Source organism: Anarrhichthys ocellatus, unplaced genomic scaffold, assembly GCF_004355925.1.
Source record: "Anarrhichthys ocellatus isolate YVR2014 unplaced genomic scaffold, GSC_Weel_1.0 scaffold11, whole genome shotgun sequence".
Taxonomy (NCBI): domain Eukaryota; kingdom Metazoa; phylum Chordata; class Actinopteri; order Perciformes; family Anarhichadidae; genus Anarrhichthys; species Anarrhichthys ocellatus.
Genome location: NW_022280041.1, coordinates 299,804 through 320,014, shown reverse-complemented (window position 1 = coordinate 320,014; position 20,211 = coordinate 299,804). Strand labels below are relative to the sequence as shown.

At 39.0% G+C, this 20,211-nt stretch overlaps 3 protein-coding genes across 3 annotated transcripts in view; all 3 read left to right on the top strand.

The window, feature by feature from the left end:
* Nucleotides 1-2,567: 2,567 nt before the first annotated feature.
* Nucleotides 2,568-8,594, top strand: gprin3a (GPRIN family member 3a). The gene is made up of 6 exons (XM_031850925.1): nucleotides 2,568-2,842; nucleotides 2,944-3,119; nucleotides 3,445-4,452; nucleotides 4,524-5,699; nucleotides 7,977-8,101; nucleotides 8,559-8,594. Exons 1-6 carry the CDS (start codon nucleotides 2,568-2,570, stop codon nucleotides 8,592-8,594), a joined length of 2,796 nt encoding a protein of 931 aa, XP_031706785.1.
* Nucleotides 8,037-15,339, top strand: ppm1ka (protein phosphatase, Mg2+/Mn2+ dependent 1Ka). Its single transcript, XM_031851398.1, has 9 exons — nucleotides 8,037-8,101; nucleotides 9,844-9,978; nucleotides 10,258-10,434; nucleotides 11,090-11,262; nucleotides 11,342-11,442; nucleotides 12,706-12,871; nucleotides 13,333-13,477; nucleotides 13,560-13,694; nucleotides 14,208-15,339. Exons 2-9 carry the CDS (start codon nucleotides 9,880-9,882, stop codon nucleotides 14,337-14,339), a joined length of 1,128 nt encoding a protein of 375 aa, XP_031707258.1. The 5' UTR covers nucleotides 8,037-8,101; nucleotides 9,844-9,879; the 3' UTR covers nucleotides 14,340-15,339.
* A 1,121-nt stretch (nucleotides 15,340-16,460) lies between these two features.
* Nucleotides 16,461-20,211, top strand: part of LOC116385806 (arfaptin-1-like) — a 7,293-nt gene continuing 3,542 nt past the window's right edge. The window contains exons 1-2 of the mRNA XM_031851539.1: nucleotides 16,461-16,613; nucleotides 18,363-18,453. Coding sequence (XP_031707399.1) covers nucleotides 18,397-18,453 — 57 coding nt within the window. The 5' untranslated portion in view covers nucleotides 16,461-16,613; nucleotides 18,363-18,396. The remainder of the gene's footprint in view (nucleotides 16,614-18,362; nucleotides 18,454-20,211) is intronic.

The window sequence follows — 20,211 nt, the reverse complement described above, 5'->3', positions numbered from 1 at the left end:
GTCGCAGCGTCCTATTGGCTGAGGCTGCTGAAGTGTGTGTGACAGACAAGTATTCAAAAGTGTGTCAAACCTTTTGAGGCTTCAGTTACTCAGCAAACGTACATTTTATATTATAAATTTAAAGCTCTTTTGAGAAATATATACAGAAAATACAGTTTCTCTACTTTTTCTTGTTTTCTAGGCCGAACAACTGTAAAGATTTTTCTATAACTTAATTAACAATTTCACCAAAATTCAGATGTGTTTTATTGGTTGTAGATGCTAAATGTTTTGTAAATAAAAGCCAAAACTTTCTTCTGAACTTCAGATCTTTTTCTCAAGTTTTTACACAAAGCAGAAAAGCTGACTCGTGTTTATTTAATTTAATAATTCCAGTCTTTGTGCGTTTAATGAGCTAATTTAAGCTGTTGTAAATAGTCTCTTTAACAGCCGCCCACACAAACAGCCCTCAGGTGGCAGTGACAGACAGCTTTAGTATCCAGGTAACCAGCAGCGTGCTGTTGTACAACTCAGTACGTCTACATTAATACATTCAAATAATGTCATAATTCATCAAGTCTGTCCTAAACAGTAAAACTTAGCTGAGGTTCTCTGAATACAAATAAAATCTCATTGTTGCTTCATTGCAATTTAACTCTTTGATTGTTATTTTCTACCTTAACAGTCTTTTTTTATTATTTTAATTTAGTCTTTAAGCAACATGTTCAATGTCCAATGCATCCTCCTTTTATGAATAAAGATATGCGACAAAATAAGATAAAACTTTATTTATTCAGAGGGAAATGGTTGCAGACCGAAGTGGGAAAGAGTGCAAATATATAGAGTGCTAATAAACAAAATATAAAGATTATGAAATAAATAAAATATACAAAATATGCACTTGCCAAAAGTAAACAGAGTTTATACAAATTAACAGGTAGACGGTAGGATGCGTATCCAAACAGCTGGAAAGGGATGAAATATTAGGAGATGCAAGACGACGGTAGACAGGAAGAGGAAATAGGGGGAGGTTCTTTAATAAAAGGGGGGAGATGACGATGAAGAGAAGGAAGGATGAAAAGGGTTTGAGGAATCAGAAGAAGAAACAGAAGAGAGGGAATGACCGAAGGCTTGAAAAATGAAAACGGAAGAAGAAGAGGAGGAAAAGGGAGGAGAGAAAACATGATGATCTCCTCCTCCTTTTATTTATTCATAAATGCCTCCTCTGTTAAAGCAGCGAGGAGAGAGGGAGCGTAGTCAGCAGGAGGTCAGACACGATGGGAGTTAGGATTCAGTTCTCCCTGAATGGGTATGTAGAGAGTTTAAATAACTACTGTTTAAAATAACTATAATATTACTGATTAAAATGACTACAGTATTACTGATTAAAACTGATTGGTAGTATTTACCATACATTCTTTGTGATTATTATTACATTCCTATCAATCTTAGAATATTGTAATTTTCTATATTTATGTTTCGTGTTTTAATTTACTTTTTTTTTCTTAATAATTATGTTATGCACCAATACAGCGAAGCAAATTCCTTGCACGTAAAAAGACTATTTACGTCTCAATATATTTCTCAGTGGTGGAAAGTAAAATACTTATTTGAGGTACTTGTACTTTACTTTAGTATTTCCATTTAATGCTACTTTATACATATCTATCTATCTACATATCAGAGAAAAAGATTGCACTTTTTACTTCGGGTACTCTTTGCTGATTAAGATATTTGAATAATAACATATGGTATGCTTTTATGATATGATGCAGTACTGTATATTTCCAGTCGTATATATCTATTAAATATCTAAAATTGTCTCGACATTGATGAACTACAACGTTAATACTCTTGTGTGTATTTCTGAGTGATAAAAACTGACATCAAGAACATTTTGCTTGTACTTTTACTTCATGAATATTTTGAAGTCAGGACGTTGACTTGTAGTATTTTTAGACCCTGGTATAGTTTTACTGAAGTAAAAGATCTGAATACTTCTTACACCACAGATATTTCTCTTATCAAATGACTCTGATAGATGTATAGATTTAAATAAGTTGCTGTGTGCATTCAGTCAAATCAGATTTATTTGTGCGGCTCAAAATATCAATGTGTGTTAAAGGGCTTTACAGTTTGTCCAGTAATCAGTCATCTTTCATCCTCACACAGTTTGGTTTAGACCAGGAAGAACGTGTTACACATCTACTCATGCATGTGAATGTTTCAGGCACAGCAGGAAGATCTGATCCCCAGAGCATTCATCAGTGTGTCAGAAAATATTGTCCCTTTTTACTGAGCTGATATTTGGCAGCCAGGAAAATATATTTAAAGGTTTAACATTTTCTTTTTTTTTCATGAATTCAACCATAATAATATAAGATGGCTTCAGAATAGAATATTTTTACTTTTGGTACCATGACAGAGGGATGAATACCAAACGCATCATTTTCTACTGGTTTGATGAAGGGTAAATGGTTTGGGAATTATATTTGACTTGTTTTGATTATCTGTTTCTCCATCTGTACAATCAGGTGCTGACCTTCGACTGCCAAATACTGCTTATAATATTCTGACGTAAAAATAACATGGAAACGTCCCCAAATATTTCTAAACACGGGAAGGATGACATCCAATCAGAAGGCCCAATTCCAGAGGAGGACGATCTTGCAAATGCCCTCTGCAACGCAGATCCCAACACCAACTGGGGGGCGGAGCCTAACTTCAACCTCAACCTCACTCTGACTTTGCCGAGAAACCCCCGCCCAACCACGGAGACCTCGAAGCCGCACGGAGGGAACAAAATGGATGATGGGAATAAAGGAGGTGGGGCAAAGGGAGCAGTTGCCACAGAAACAGGCAAGTCAGCAAGCACCCTGACAACCCCTGTGACATCGCCAGGGGAAAGAGATGATCCATGGCCACTAAAAAGCAAAATTCCAGCTGTGTCTCTCTCACCAACAGCCGAGGCGCCGGTGAACAGCAGACGCGAGCAAAGGCTGAAATTCCCAAACCCCAAACGTACTTCTACACTCGGCCCCAAGACACACGGCAACATGGTGGCGAGTCCAAAACCCCACCGAGGGGAAGAAACAACCATCGCTGGCGGCCCCAGAACGACCGAAAGAGTCAAACCGCAAGTACAGAGAACGGAACCTGCAAGCACCTTAAACCCCAAACCAAATATTGCACCGACAACTGGATTGACAACAAAGACTACAAACAAAATAACAGTTGCCCCAAAAATGCAAACACACAGAAAAGAAATTAGCCTTGAGACACAGTCGCCAAAAAGTCTACACCTTCCCGTATGCCTCAACGTCCACAACCCGAAAGGTGATTCAAACGTTATCAGTCCAAAACTTGCCAATCGAACCCCAACAATGTCAACCAAAACCCCAAAACAAGATTCAGGAAGCACCAGACATGACTCAAGAACTCCCATTTCTGAGATGCCCCCTGTAGAACCAAAATCACCAAATCAGAGGACTGAAACGGCACTGCTCAGCACCAAGACTCCTCAAACAAGTTCCCTATGCCCCAAACCACCCACACAGAGGAAAGCTTCAGGGACCAGAAACCGTAACGCATCGGGGTCCAAGGAGAATCTTGATGGTAAAGATTCAAGTGCTGGTTCTGGATCCAAAACCAGTTCCAAATCCAGTTCAAATTCCAAAGCCGTGGACAGTCTGGATTCTAAAAAAGGCTCAGATTTTAAAGCCAGTCCCAACTCTAAAACAGCAATGGGGTCCAAAGATAGTCTGGATTGTAAAAGCGGTTCTGCTCCCAAAACCAGTTGGGGCTCAAAGGACAGCTTAGACTCCAAAACTAGATCTAATTCCAAAGCCAGTCCCAATTGGAAGTCCGGTTTGGGTTCCGGAGATAGCCTTGATTCTAAAACCGCAATTGAAATCAAACCAAGTAAAACCAGTCCAGATTTTAAGACAGTTGTGGGTTCTAAATCTGGCATGGGGTCAAAAGACAACCTGGATCCTAAAACTCTGAGTCCATCAGACTCTAAAAACAGTTTCAATCTTAAAACTAGTCCACGTTTTAAACCACCTTCTGAGTTGAATCTCAGCTGTAATTCTGGTGTCCTTTCCAGTTCTAAACCCTGTTCAACTTCTAAACCTTCTCTGCTGGCTTCTGGCTCTAACATGGACCTTGTTGGATCTGTCTCCCCATCGTCACCTAGAACTGGTCTATCGGGGTCCAAAGACAACAACATCAAGGCTGCAATCTCCAGTACTAAACTCAGTCCAGATCCTAAAGCTACAGGTTCAGATTGTTCTAAGCCTGGACCAGTTCGGTCGAGCTCAAAGTCAACTCTGGCAGATTTGTCTCCCTCCTTGACGCTCTCTCCTCAACCAAGTCAAGCAAGTAGGAGTCCTGGGTCAGGTCCTGGCAAAACTCTTGCTTCTAGTCTGGCTGGACCACACAGAGAGGTTGTGAGGAGTCCTGGTTCAGCTCCAGGTAATTACATGCATTATATTTGGAATATGTTTTTTTAAAAGCCTGTTTTCTAACATGTGTCCTGCTTGCAGGTTCTGGTGTGATCTCAGGACTGCTGGCTCCTCGGGCCACCTCCAGCCCCAAAACCAGAACCACTGTTGCCGTGACAATGACAAGCAGATCCACACCAGAGCCTGCAGCAGTTGCATCTGTTACTGTGGAAACAAACACCAGCAGGACACCCCATAATACCAGACTAATTCGGGCTCTCAACTGTGACTCTACCACCAAGACATCGGCGAAAACAGCTGTTGCCGACGAGGAAGAACATTTGAAACTGCCGGAAACCAAAGTGACAGCTGCAGGAGGGCCGGCGGTATCTCAGGGGGCCGTGCGAGGGGCAGATATGACTGACAACACAAGGTGGTTGCCAGGAGACAAGAGGATACCACGTGCCCCGCAGAGCAAACCAAGTCACCTGGGAGACACAAATGCCACCACCGCTGGTGGTGAGAGCAAGGAGGAAGAGAAGAAGAAGCAGGAGCGGGTTAAAAAGAAAGATGGCGGAGGGAGTTCTCCTCCTCTCCCTTCTTCGTCTCTACTCCGTCCGAGCTCCAAGACGGTGAGGGAGACGGCGACCATGACCGACCCCAGTGAGAGGCTTCTTTGTCAGGGAGGGGAGCGGAGAGAGGTGGGTGTCCAAGTGGAGTTGGAGGTGGTCGAACGCTTGGCTTCCACCGGCTCCAGCCTGCACGGGGGCGCTCCCTCTTCCTCCCTGATTGGCTCCCCCATCTGTCAGTCAGCTACCTCGCCAACGGAGCCGTCGCTGTGCTGCGTCCCCGCCGGGCAGCCGCCCGTCCAGCACGTCTGCAAGATCGACATCGAGCTGTGCCGGCAATCGTCGCTTCCCTCCGTTAGCGGCGCTGACAGCGCGAGTTCCCTGCCCGCATGTTTGCATACGTACAGCTTCCAGCAGAGCCCCGCCCTCAAGCCAGAGCCACGACCCGGACAAAACCGAGACGCGAGTGCTGACAGCATCTGGGAAGAGGAGGAAGTATTGAGGGAGCAAAACAACAAGGAAGAGGAAGGGGAAAAGGCGACGAGGCCGCAGGAGGTGGCGTGGGACAAACAGGGGAGGACGTGGGAGGTTTACGGCGCCGCGGTGGACATGGAGTCACTCGGCACGGCGATCCAATCCCACCTGGAGTCAAAGATTCGGGAGCAGAAGAAGCACATCCGGACTCTGAGGAAGTCCATCTGCTCCGCCGGCAGCCTCACAGAGCACAGGATGATGAAGAAGAGGAAGAAGAAGAGGAGGGGGGGGATCCTGGGATGCTGCGGGAAGTCGCCCACCATGGCGGACTGAGTCCAGAAAAACCATTCATATACCAGACTTTAAAAACACAAGTGTTCACATTTAACAGCACTTACCACTTCACATTATGTCTACCTGCGTGTATTTATACAACGTTGATTACTTCAAATAGAGTAACCTTTTGTGCACACAGAACATTACACTCTATGTAGCTAAAATAATATTCATACAACTTATCTGGTCTCTTATCTTTTGATTAATGTTTTTTTAATGATCAAATGTGGAAGGCAACACCATTTTTCATGTGACAACAGCCGGGGTTACAATTAATAACCTAACTTCTAGTTTTTGATGTGGAGCCGAGCGGACAGCCACTCTCGACTCCTCACTGGTGGTAAATATTTCATCCACTTCACTTCTTTTAACGGAACGCCGCACAAAACCACTCAAGCACCCCGGAAGCCTGAATGTGTGTGTGTGTGTGTGTGTGTGTGTGTGTGTGTGTGTGTGAGAGAGAGTGTTGAATTGTTTGACAGGAAGCACTTCCTCTATTCTCCATTCTTTTCCTTTTTCCGTCTTTTTATTTCCTGTAATTTCCTTTAAAGTCTTTCCCTTCCTTTTCTTTTGCTTTCCTTTTTTTTCCATTTCTAGTCCTTTCTTTTCCTTTTCAGTATTTTCCTTTAATTTCTTGCCTTGTACTTTCCTGTTTTGTTTTTCTTTTCCTCCTCACCCATTTCCTTTCATTTGATATCTTTTCTCTTTTCCGTCTGTCCTTTTTTTATTGTAAATTTCTTTCTTGTCTTTCCCTCCACCTTTGTTTCCTTTTCAGACTTTTTCTTTTTTTTCTTTTCTTTTCCTCCTCAGTCTTTTCCTATCCAGCCCTTTCCATTCTTTTAATTTCATTTTCTCTCTTCATTCAATTTCTTTTCCCTTTTCCGTCCGTTCTTTCCTTTTCCTTTCCTTACCTTTCTCTTCCTTTCCAGACTTTTCCTTTCCTGTATTGTTCTTTCCTTTTCTTTTTGTTTCATGTCTTTCTTAGTCCCTTTCCTCTTGCTCCTTTCCTTTCCTGTCTTTCTTGTCTTATTCCTTTTCCTTTCCTTCCTCCCCTCTCGGGTCACTTCACACCTCAGTCAATAGACATTTATTAAGCAGGATCCTGCTGACGAGGCAACACAAACACACAAACACACCGTTTTCCTGCTTTATTAATGTACTAATTTGGTTTTCTTGCATGCTCACATGAAACACCAACCTAAACCATACATCATATTTTAAATAGTTGTTTCTTTGTCTGCTCTGAGGCCCTGCTGGGAGTTCATGTCCTCAAACCAGTACAGCATATTAACTTTTAGTGAGCTCCTCTGTGTTTCCTATGTCCTCGATTCACACACATTTCCTCCCCTCGTCTAACTTTCTCTCCGTTATCACTGCAGGGGAGTCATGTTGTTGATGGTTCTGTGAATTATTCAGAAACATTAAAGTCACGCTCATGTTAACAACAAGAGTCTCTCCGCCATGTTTTATTCAGTCTGTGCTGCAGAGACACTGAGCTCACACAGACCTCAGTATGACGCTTTTATATACACACAAAATCCTAAATATATGAGCAACGGTCTGCTATACAGAAATAATACACCTCACCGAAGAATGCTGTAATGGACCAATCAGAATCGAGTATTCAAAAAGATCATTAAGTCTGCGTAATAGAAACTAAAGCTTGAAAATAGCCTGAGATAGACTATTACACATTCTGAATAGTCAAACGTGTGATATTTAGATTCAGTGCTGGAAAAAGAGAAAAATATTAAGTTTAATATTGAAAAATAACATTCACACCAATGTTACACCAATTCAGTGGAATGGCCCATTTTCTCTCTGAACTGTAGTGAAGTAGCCTATAAAGTTGTATGACAAGAAAGGACACAAGTAACTCAAATACCTCAAAATTGTACTTAATTGCAGTACTTGAGTAAATGTACTTTGTAACATTCCACCACTGGACTTCACTAGAGTTTGTTTTACTTTAAATATAACAAAATGGAGGCGAAAGGGAGAGAGAGGTCTCCATTCCTTCCTTGATCTGGCTTCGCGCCAAAAAACAGACACACCCTCTCCACCGAACAGTGACGTCGGAACTGTGCTCGGCTTCTGATTGGACGGCAGCGGCTCAGTTTCAGTGCCCTCGAGCCGAGCCCCCTCCCCTCCCCTCCCCTCCCCTCGATCTCAACAGCCACAGCGCAAGGGAGACTTGACGTCTCGTGTCAGCTGCTGGAGCTGAAGGACACCTGTTGCCACGGAAACGGGACCGGCGGGAAAAGAAGAAAAAAAACACCAATAAAAGAGAAGCAGAAGAAGGTGAGTTTATGTAACCGCCATTTTGACTTTGTTGTCCTTTTAAAACAGCAATGTTTTAAAAGTAATAATGGCTTAAAAGTTAGTTTAAAGTGTATTTATTATTTTATTTTTATAATACTCCTACAGTAATCTACTCATGGTACTTTTGCTATATATATATATATTATAAATATATATAATATATAGATATGTATGTTTATTCTGTTAATTTTCTGCAGTATGTCTCAATACCGTAGAATTAATTTGTGGTTTTAGTTCCATCTAATGTTGCTTTAAATAAAAGAATATAATATATATATATATACATATATACATATATATATACTGTACATATATGATTGATCGGCATGGATTCCATTAAAAAATATGCCGATCATTAATTGTTATATGCGGTATGTGGGTCAGTGTGTAACCCTATCATCTACTCATGTGCGTTGTTGTGTTTTGTCGACACCAGCCGGTCACATATGTCTCAGTGTACGAACTGTTCTGACCCCAAAGGTCACTTCACACTGATTACGAGCTCTTAACCCTCTGACGTGTGTTTCCTGGCTTTAGATACAGATCCATCAGCAGTTAGTGAAGCAATACGCGTTGTATTAGTATTGATTACCAACACAGGTTTATTTACATGGTAAGAGGTAAAGACCGCGTCACAGGGAAATGGAGTAAAGGTGACGACTTAAAGTACTGTACTCAACTACAATTTTGATTTAGTCGTACTTTACTTGAGTCTTTCCATTTCCTGCTACTTTGTACTTCTACTCCACTACATCTCAGAAGGAAATATATTGCTTTTTACTTCACTATATTTATCTGATAGCTTAAGTTACTTTCACAACTTTAGTTATATATTCATATTATATAATATTATTTATTTTTATAAGATAAATTAAGGGGGGATATTCTCAAGTAAGCTAAGTATAAAGGTGTTAAAATTAACTCCACCTTTACCAGCTGCAACATTATAACTGATGAACACATTAATGCATCAATAATTATACTTTTGTACTTGTACTTTAAAAAGTATTATCTACTCGGTGGCATTGCTACTTTTACTTTAGTAAAGGATCAGAGTACTAGTGTCTAATATTGTGTTTCTTGTTTTCAAAGAACTTTATTAAAGCATTAGTAGTACCCATCCTTCAAAATAAAAGCTCCAGAAACCTAATGACCTGCAGAGAAAACCCTCCTTCGTCTTCAGATAAATAAACTTTATAAATAAAGATGCATCGCCACAAAGCTGAAAACACGAGACACAACATCAGATGTAATACTAAAACTCTGGCTCTTATTCCTAAATTCTGATATCGGGCGACGTTAAGACGATAAGACAAGTTCGTCACATTTAAGGACAGTTAAGACTTTAACATGTCGTTAAACTTCTGTCACACCAGCTGAAGGGAAACCTGAAACCTGTCGGCCTGCAACAGTCCAACATACTGTAGAATCTATTTATACACAAAAACCTGATGAACTGCTGGGAAACCTGAGCCCTGGACCTTTAACTGCACAATGACTACTTTCATATCTGTCTGATACGTACTTTTACTGAAGTAAGGTTTGGAATGCAGGACTTTTACTTGCAGTAGAGTATTTCCACCACTGATTAAATGCAAGGATGTGCCACTTTTCTCTGTTTTATATCGTTAGCATATCTTTGGGTTTAGGACAAAACAAGTACTTTTGAAGATGTGATTCTGAGCTCTGTTTCCTACGACTACATCATGTTTGTGTTTCAGAAACCCGCTGCCCGTCCAGGTGTTTCCTTCACAGTCATGTCATCTCCAGTTCTGCTCAATCTGCTGCGATGTGGTCGCTCCACCGTCAGACAAACCTTCCTCACCGTACGAGAAACCTCCACAGCTGCTGGACAGGTCAATCTACAGTCAAGTACTTTAGTACAACTTTGACACTTTTAGTACATTTTCTTGATAATACTTATAGTATCAGTACTTTACTAATGGAGCCTTTGTAGCCTGTGGTATTTTTTACTTTTACTTCAGTATTACTTCTTCCACCACTGAACATCGGCCACACTCACCTTGTATGTGTTACATCGTTTTAGGCAATTCATTCAGAACATTCAGAACATTCAAAACATTAACCTGACTTTAATACCATTGATAGTTAACGTCTGATTGGTCGCCCTGCAGGTGGGCGGAGCTTTGTTCGGGGGTGCGGGCGTGCGGCGGGTCAGCGGGTCAAATCGCTTCGACAGCGACGGCAGCGGCCGGCCGGTCACCTGGGACTCATTCGGTATCTGGGACAACAGGATAGAAGAACCGGTACTGCTGCCCTCCAGCATCAGATATGGAAAACCAATTCCACAGGTAACTGTATGGATGGATGGATGATGGATGTGTGGATGAATTGATCAACAGATGAATGAATGAGTGAGCAGATCAATGAATGGAGACAATGATGGATTAAAGGGTGAATAGATGAGTAAATGGATAAAAGAATATATACATTAATGGATTCAATGATGAATGGATGAATGAATATTTGGCTATATGGTTGAATAAATGAATGAATGAATAATAAATAGATGGATGAATGAGTGAATGGATTATGGATGGTTGGATGAAAGATGGATGGATGGATGAAAGATGGATGTATGGATGGAAGGATGGATGGGTGGAGGGATGGAATGATGGATGGATGAACGGATGAACGGATGGATGATGGTTGGATGAACGGATGGATGATGGTTGGATGGACGGATGGATGGATGGATTATATGAATGAATGATGGATGGATGGAATGATGGAAGGATGGATGGATGATGGATTATGGATGGTTGGATGAACGAATGGACAGATGGATGATGGTTGGATGGACAAATGGACAGATGGATGATGGTTGGATGGACGGATGGACTGATGGATGGATTGATTATATGAGTGAATGAATGAATGGATGGATGATTATATGAATACGTGTATGAATAGATGAACAGCGGCTGACCCGATGAACCCTCTCAGGTCAGTCTGTCCTGGGTCGGCAGTGCTTCTGTTTTGGGTCTCAGGAAGCAGAACGAGGATCGTCTCCGTGTCGCCCGTATCCATGACAACCTGCTGTACTTCGCCGTGTTCGACGGTCACGGCGGTCCGCACGCCGCCGACTACTGCTACACCTTCATGGAGAAGTTCATCAGGTTAGATATTAGTAAGATAATATTGATAACACGACATTTAGACTGTTACACTTTGCAACATGAGAGTGTTTTTGGGCAGAGACGCTCTGGAGGACGAGGACAACCTGGAGAAAGTTCTAAAGAAAGCCTTTTTAGACGTTGACAAGGCTCTACTCACACACCTCAGATACTTTAACAATGGTGAGACACACACACACACACAAGTACACTATAGTAATACATTTTATGAGTACATGCTGTATTTACTACTTGACAAGACGCTGGACAGCAACAACAACCAAGACGGACACAAATACAAATATTACACAATTTCAACAAGAACATTTCTAAACATTATAATTTTGGGTTCAGTGTTCTCTGTCCAACCCACTTAAAAGGTTTTGCATTGTTTCTACAAACAATGGGATATAGTAACGCTGTGGATGATTAGTTAGGTTAAGGCTACAAAACTACTTGAATAAGGTCAAACAAAGGTCGTGGTTTATGTTAAAGTAAAAGTGTAACAGCGTAGTAATAAGTTATAGTAACAATGCAACATAACAACGTAATGTAACATTGTAATAACATAACTCAGCAAAGTAATGCAACAACGTACCATAACAATGCAATGTAACAATGTACAATTTGATGTAACAGTCTAACGTAATAAAACAAAACGGAAAAACATAATTGCAAAAACTTCAGTAACAACGTAGTACAACAATGTAACGAAGCAAAGTAACGCAGCAAAGTAACGCAACAACGTAACGCAACAACGTAACGCAACAACGTAACGCAACAACGTAACGCAACAATGCAACATAACAATGTACAATTTGACGTAACAGTCTAACGTAATAAAACAAAACGGAAAAACATAATTGCAAAAACTTCAGTAACAATGTAGTACAACAGCGTAACGCAACAACGTAACGCAACAACATAACGCAACAACGTCACGCAACAACGTAACGCAACAACGTAACGCAACAACGTAACGCAACAACGTAACGCAACAACGTCACGCAACAACGTAACGCAACAACGTAACGCAACAACGTAACGCAACAACGTAACGCAACAACATCCACTCTCTTCCATTGTTCCTTATGGATGTTTGTTTTGGTGTTTTTGTTTTGACTATATTTTAATTTCTCTGCAAATTATTCCTTTAGATATAGAATGTAAATCAGAAAGAGAAAACTTAATTTAATTTTATGTATTAATTTATTTTTACAGTGCAGATTGATCAACATTTCAGTTCATAAAATATTAAAAGTGAAACCACTTTATTTAACGTGACAATATTCTAATATAATGTATCCATCATAATACTGTACCAACAAACAAACAAAAAAAGAAAACAAATTTAAAAGTACTGCATCTGTAATACTACAAAATAAATGCTAATGCTAAATACTAAATTGTCATTGAACGTCCATCTCCCTCCATCTTCCTCCTCAGCCTCCTTCCTGACAGCCGGCACTACGGCGACGGTTGCTCTGCTACGTGACGGTGTGGAGCTGGTGGTCGGTAGCGCCGGCGACAGCCGAGCGTTGTTGTGCAGGAAGGGAGGAGCCAACAAGCTCACCAAAGACCACACACCTGACCTCAAGGAGGAGAGACACAGGTACACACCGAGACTGGTACTATGACTACTGTTACTAGTCCTATGACTACTAGTACTACAGTGCTTTAATAATATGTGTGCAGACCCAATATATTATAAGATCATCACATGTTTGTAGCATCACTGGCCTGTGAGAACCTCGTATCTCCAACAGGCTTATTTAGCTTAAGAAGTGAGGATTTTAGTAAAAACTACAGTATTTATCTCTGAGATATAATAATTATTATTATTATTATGGATGGTATTGAAAAACAACAATATAAAATAATAGAATCCCAAAAATTTAATTAAACGATTTTAAGATTTAAAAAACCTTTAAAAAAACAAGTATGAGAATATAAAATAAAAATATAATTAATAGAGAAAGAAAGTCAGATGTACTGGAGGAGAATCAGGAAGTAGTATGAAATTACTCAAGTAAAGTACAAGTATACTTGAGTAAATGTACTTCGTGTGTTCAGGATCCAGAGGTTCGGCGGCTTCGTGACGTGGAACAGCGTCGGTGAGGCCAACGTTAACGGCCGGCTCGCCATGTCGCGCAGCATCGGAGACTTCCACCTGAAGGCCAGCGGCGTCATCGCAGAGCCGGACACCCGGCGACTCACCGTGAGTCCCCCCAAAACACATTCAACGTTTACACATTCATCGATGGTTTAAAGATCATATGTGAGAATCCTGGTCTCTGCAGGTCCAGCACGCAAACGACTCCTTCCTGGCCCTGACCACCGACGGCATCAACTTCCTGCTGAGCGAACAGGAGATCTGTGATGTCATCAACCAGTGCCAAGACCCCACAGAGGCCGCTGACGTCATCGCTCAGCAGGTACCGGAGACATTTTCATCCAAATGAAGCACAAATTTAACTGAAAATAATATCTACATCCATCAGAATATTAGGAGGTGGTCAACAGTAGGAAGGAGGAAACTACAGTTTCCGCTCGTTTGTGTCTTTTCAAAATAAACATCAGTGGAAATATACAGAGTTCACTCCTAAGATGCATATAGTCTTTTCAAAATAAACCTCCAACGTAGGTTAACTTTTTTTAGGTTTTCATAATAATAATCTCTGATAATATCTGCTGAGTGAACCCGATGCTTCATGTGTTAAAGCTGCATTCTCTCTAGTGTCCACCAGGGGGCGACTCCTCTGGTTGTATAGAAGTCTATGAGAAAATGACTCTACTTCTCTCTTGATTTATTACCTCAGTAAACATTGTAAACATGAGTTTATGGTCTCAATCTCTAGTTTCAAGTCTTCTTCAATACAGCATGATGTTCATTTAGTACATTATGGTCCATTTAGAGTCAAACAGACCATAAATATTTATTTTTTTAGGCGCTGCAGTACGGCTCGGAGGACAACGCCACCATCATCGTGGTCCCGTTCGGAGCCTGGGGGAAACACCAGAGCTCCACCGCCGTCTACAGCATGAGCCGAACCTTCAGCTCAAGTGGGAGATGGGCGTAGACGACACACACATACACACACATACACACACACACACACACACACACTAAACGTCACAATTACGTCATTGTTATATCCTCAAAATGAGCCAAATGATCTGTGAACCCCCCTAAATTGACGCTTTAGGGCTTAAGTGTTTTAATATGTTGTACATACTGAGAGGTTTGTTTGTGTCTTTGTTTGTTTATCTGTGTTCTTTAAATGTTCAACATTTTGTCACATTGTGAAGATTTGCTGAGAAATTTTACGCCAAAATTCCCAAATTTGACTGTTCGGTCAGAAAGAAAGTTTAGATTTGAGTTTCTATTTTTTTGAAATTACTTTTTTAAGTTGGTGAGCTAAATCATAATGCATGTAAAAGATCAAACTCACCAATTTAATGTCAGAAATAACTAAAAGAAACATCACATCTGACAAAAAAAGCCAAAGTAAAAGCTGCCAATAACTGTTTATTGTTCCGTCATGTTTTATTTATATAACTGTTCACAGAGCTTTGCTGTAAAAGAGCTTGTAGCCAAATGTGCCTTTGTAAAATAATCAAAGAAAAATGTTTCTATTATGCAAAAGTTATCTTTTTATTTCCTCAAAATTTGCTTTTTTCTTGTTAAAATCTCTGTCTGAGTTTTTTGAGTATTTTCTCAAATATATAATATTTTAGACTTTGAGAGGCCTGAGGAGGAAAACATTTCTAGATCTTAACAAGAAGATGAAACGTTCTCTTGTGTCCGAGTGTTTTTGTGTCCGAGGAATCTGTGTGACATGTGTTCAGGTATCAATAACACACACACACACACACACGCACACACACACGCACACACACACACACACACACACGCACACTCACACACACACACGCACACACTAGAACTTGAGCCAGAAAACCGTGACCGCCTGCGTGTGTGTTGACCTTCATGAAATGTGATGTCAGTAACTTTGTGTGTGTGTGTGAGTGTGTGTGTGAGAGTGAGAGTGAGTGTGTGTGTGTGTGTGTATATTGGTATCAAATTACATATAAAAAGCTCAGAAATTGATACATTGGTTTCATTCCTGGTGTTTATTTTACATTTACATTATTATACACATATATTGACATACACATATATATATATATATATATATATATATATATAGATATATTTATACATATATATGAAACTCTGTGAAACTCAACTCTTTAACAAGTTTATCTCCCTAAAAGAGCAATTCATTTTAATTTGGCTTTTAATTTAACGTCATTGTTTATGTTTTGTTGTTTTGTGATGTTGTTTTTAGCTGTGTCTTTGCATGACATGTGCTCTACAAATAAAGACTATTATGACTGTTATTAAGCTGTGCATGCAGTAATTCTTACTGTGAAAAAGTGACATTAATATGTGGACTCAAAATATGCTAATGAGCTCTCTGTTGTCCCACAATGCAATGCAAAAAACAAACTGAAGAGCCAGAAAGATGTAAAAGGATTGAGAGTGTTTTATCTTTGGACAAAGACTTTTATTTTGTTAACTGAACACAGAAATGCATCAGATATTTATGGTATCAATATGAATAAAGTGTGATGTGTCACCAGCGCCCTCTGGAGGCGTTAATGTTCAGTGCACCTCGTTTTAAATATTACACTCATAACTTGTTTTGATTATCATGTTTTTATTGTTTACTTACATAGTTAATAGAGACATTAAAATCAACGCATTAATAACTTTAATAGGTTTCCTTATTAGTGCAAAATTTATAGTGTGTATTTGCATATTTATCAGTAAATAGGATTAAGTTATCCATCTTATTTCTTTAGTCTTTTACTCTAACTAAGATATATTTTGTATTCTTTTCAAATTTTAAATATTTTATTATTTGTTTATACATGCATTTAGTATAACACATAACATGTAAAACAAAAAATACTGTATAAATATATATATATATATATATTTATATGCACGTATGCCTTGGGGTGGGCTACAGTGGTGTCAAGTACTGTAGCCCACCCCAAGGCATATGTGCATATAAATATAACAATTTTAACTTGAAATAACTTCCGGGTACATCCTGTGGTTATCACCGCCCATCCGGTACGCACCGTGACGACAAAATCGAGCGCCCTCTGAGAAACAAACGGCTAGAAAACACTTCCGGGTGTCTGAGACTCTTCCTCCCTCTAACTTGTTAACCTTTTAAACGGAGTCTGGTTTATTTTGTCACTTTTAGGAATGAAGAGTTAACAGAGAAGAGAAACTGACGGTGTGAAGAAGAAAGAAGTTTGTTTTTAACACTGTGAAGGTAAAAAAATACGTTTACAATGTTTGTTTTTAGCCGGTTACACCTCATTAAAGGTAGTTAAACACCGTTTATTTACCTTTAACGAGCTGAAACTGGTTACGAATTAACTTATTAACACTTCTTTACGTGTAGAAATAGTTTAAATAGCAGCAGAGTTTACCTGGTTCTTAAGGGAACACAAAGTATTTAGTAACGTAAACTTAAAACAACAAGCTCAACTTTTACCACTTTATTAGGTACATATTGTACTTTTTACTGTACATCTCAGAGGTACATATTGTACTTTTTACTGTACTACATCTCAGAGGTACATATTGTACTTTTTACTACCTTTTATCAGACAGAATTAGTTACTAGTTACTTTATTATGGATTTAAAAAGTGTCATGAAAACAAACTAAATACAGGCTCCACATGCGTGAAACCAACAGTAAGTTAAAGAGACTTTAATGTGTTACAGCAGAGTTTACTCACTTTGTTGTGAGCAGAAGTTACATTTATCTTCCTGTAGATAAGCAGAAGTACAGCAGAGATGAGCTCATTTTAATGTTTAAAGTAGTTTTCCTCATATCTTCATGTACACAGATCAAACTCGCAGTATTCAAACCTTCACTGTATTTTAAAGCAGATGTAAAATAGTTTGTCATCTGTATATTTTACTTAAAGAGATCAAAGCTCAACCTTTTCTTTATATGTTACTCATCAATAAACTTTAGAGGAGTTTGTACTTTGTACTTACTGTAAATGAAGTTGTATTTATTACGTCTGACAGGAAAGAGGTTAAGTAGTAAACATTAACTCTTATTTATTCACAGCGACAAATGCCTCCGATTTAAAATATAAAGTAAAAAAGAGTTTTATTTTGTTAAAATATAAAAATAAAATATAAAGTAAAAAAAACTTTTATTTTGTTAAAAATGTAAAAGTAAAAAGACAGTTCTGTTTTATTTGAATTTGTAAAAATAAAATAAATTTAAAAAAAAAAACAATTATAGCAATCATATCAAATAAAAGGTTAGTGATACACAGCTGTTATGTTAACAAATAATAATATATACATATATTTTAGTTTTTATCGCACTGGTATCAGATTGGTACTCAGCCGAGACGCAAATTCATGTATCAGAATTTAAAATGGAATCAAAACATCTCTAATAATTTTCACCTGTTGCTGCCAGATGTTAATGTATTCTCATTAACACAACAGTCAGTCCAGGCGGTTAAAACATAAACACACATCATGTTACAGAAGACAGAGGTAAAATAACGGCACAGAAAAGACCTCTTCAGTGACAGTCTGTGTTTAAAAGATGTTTTACTCTGTTGGACTTTTATTTTGGCGATCCACGCTGCATTATTAGGCAGTGTTTGGTCTCCATACAGAGAGAGATGACAGGAAGCTGAGCGTCTGCTGTGCTTTAATAAAAGTTAAATAAAGTTTAATGAAGCAGACCTCCTGTAATGTGATGTCAGAGTTGTGTACTTCTGCCTTTTCACCACTAGGTGTCACTGTCTGACATTACTCTCTCATCATCTCAGCTCTAGACCAACATGTAATAAATATAAACACATGTCTAAAAGGTTAAATTTATAATATGTTAAACAAAGAGATAACCTCTTCGTAGTAACACAATACTTTCAAGGCAGTGAGAATGAACCCACCGATATAATAACACGCATTTAAACATCTATATACATCAAGTTTATAAGATGACAATTCAACAATTCATTCTTCTGTTATTGTCTTCAGGAGGAAGTTGAAGAGGAGAAGTGGGAAGAGTCAGATGATGGAGGAGGCGGAGCCGGGAGGAGGCGTCACAGAGGAGGAGACTCCTCCGAGGGTGAGATATTAATATATTGTTTTTAATCTGCAAAATGCAAGTAAATAAACTTATAAATTAATAAAAATGCCTATAATAAATAAACGAGACAACAGATATATAGATGAGTTTATTATAGTTCAATAAATAAATACACATAAATATGTAATAAATAAGAGGTAATAAATATATAAATCAATATATATATGAATCAATATAGTTTAATACATAATAATATATATATATATGATATATATAATTTTTTTTAAAGGACTACTTTGAAATTTATTTCTGGAGACTTTTAATTTGTAATGCCACATTTATTTCCCATCTGTTCAAATGATGTTTTTATCTCAAAGATTCTGACTAAAATCATAGAAAACATGATTGAAACATGTTTTGATCAGTAATATACATTTTTCTACCAGAACTTAGTTTCTTCTTCTTCTTCTTCTTCTTCTTCTTCTTCTTCTTCTTCTTCTTCTTCTTCTTCTTCTTCTCTCCCATTAATCATCTCAGGACCCCTCACATTTATCCGGTGATAGGTTGGGAACCAAACTTCACTCTATAAGGTGGTTTATAAACTAGCTCCACTTACTGCTACTAGAACGTGAAATATAACATATAGTTCCCATAACAAGTACTTGTACTCGTGATACTTTGAGTAGATTTTGGTTGTAATACTTGTGTACTACAGTCACATGTTAAATACATAACGTGTGTATAAATATATGTATACTCACATGGTTGCAGGCTGTTGGTCGTTAACATTACTAACTCATAATTCGTGTTATCAGCGTGGTACACAAATATAAAGCAGACGTGTGTTGGATGTATTTCTTCTTCACACATTTGCACGTTATGCAGCCGCCGGATAAAAGAAAAGGGCTCAGCCTCCACAATGTTATCAGACGGTTGTGGCGGCAACAAAAGCCATCCGGCGTGATAAACGGTGACGGTGAAGGGGTTTGTGTGACGGCCATTGTTGTGGTTAATGGTGATGGAGTGATGGCGGTTAGCGGGAGTGGTGAGCAGGTGACTCACCTGCGTGCAGAGCAGCATTGAAGAGAAGTTTTGTCTTAATCAATTTGGATTATTTTTTAAACAAAGAGATATCATGTAACTGTTTTATTCTGGTTGGCTCCGGAGTAAATCTTGGTCTATGGTCGTCACCATCTTGGTTTTAAGCCATCGCCATCTTGGTTTTTGTCCGTCACCATCTTGGCCGTCTTTGACACGGACAACATCGTGATAGAGACCTGTCAATCACTGTGTAGCCCCGCCCTAAAGCATCCCCTGCTTTATGGTCTGTTTGACTCTAAATGGACCATAATGTACTAAATGAACATCATGCTGTATTGAAGAAGACTTGAAACTAGAGATTGAGACCATAAACTCATGTTTACAATGTTTACTGAGGTAATAAATCAAGAGAGAAGTAGAGTCATTTTCTCATAGACTTCTATACAACCAGAAGAGTCGCCCCCTGCTGGTCAGCAGAGAGAATGCAGCTTTAACACATGAAGCATTGACTTCACTTTGCAGAAATGGAGGTTGCCGCCTGATTTCCATCTTTACGCCCAAAACTATGATTTTCATCTGAAGATAAATATTAACTGATTAATACAAAATACGTTGTTTTTAAAGTGAATTGTCCCTTTAAGAGCTCATAGAAAATACCAGAAACCTACCTGTCACACATCAGCTTCTCTAACCTTTGGATAGAGCTGTTTGTGTGTGTGTGTGTGTGTGTGTGTGTGTGTGTGTGTGTGTGTGTGT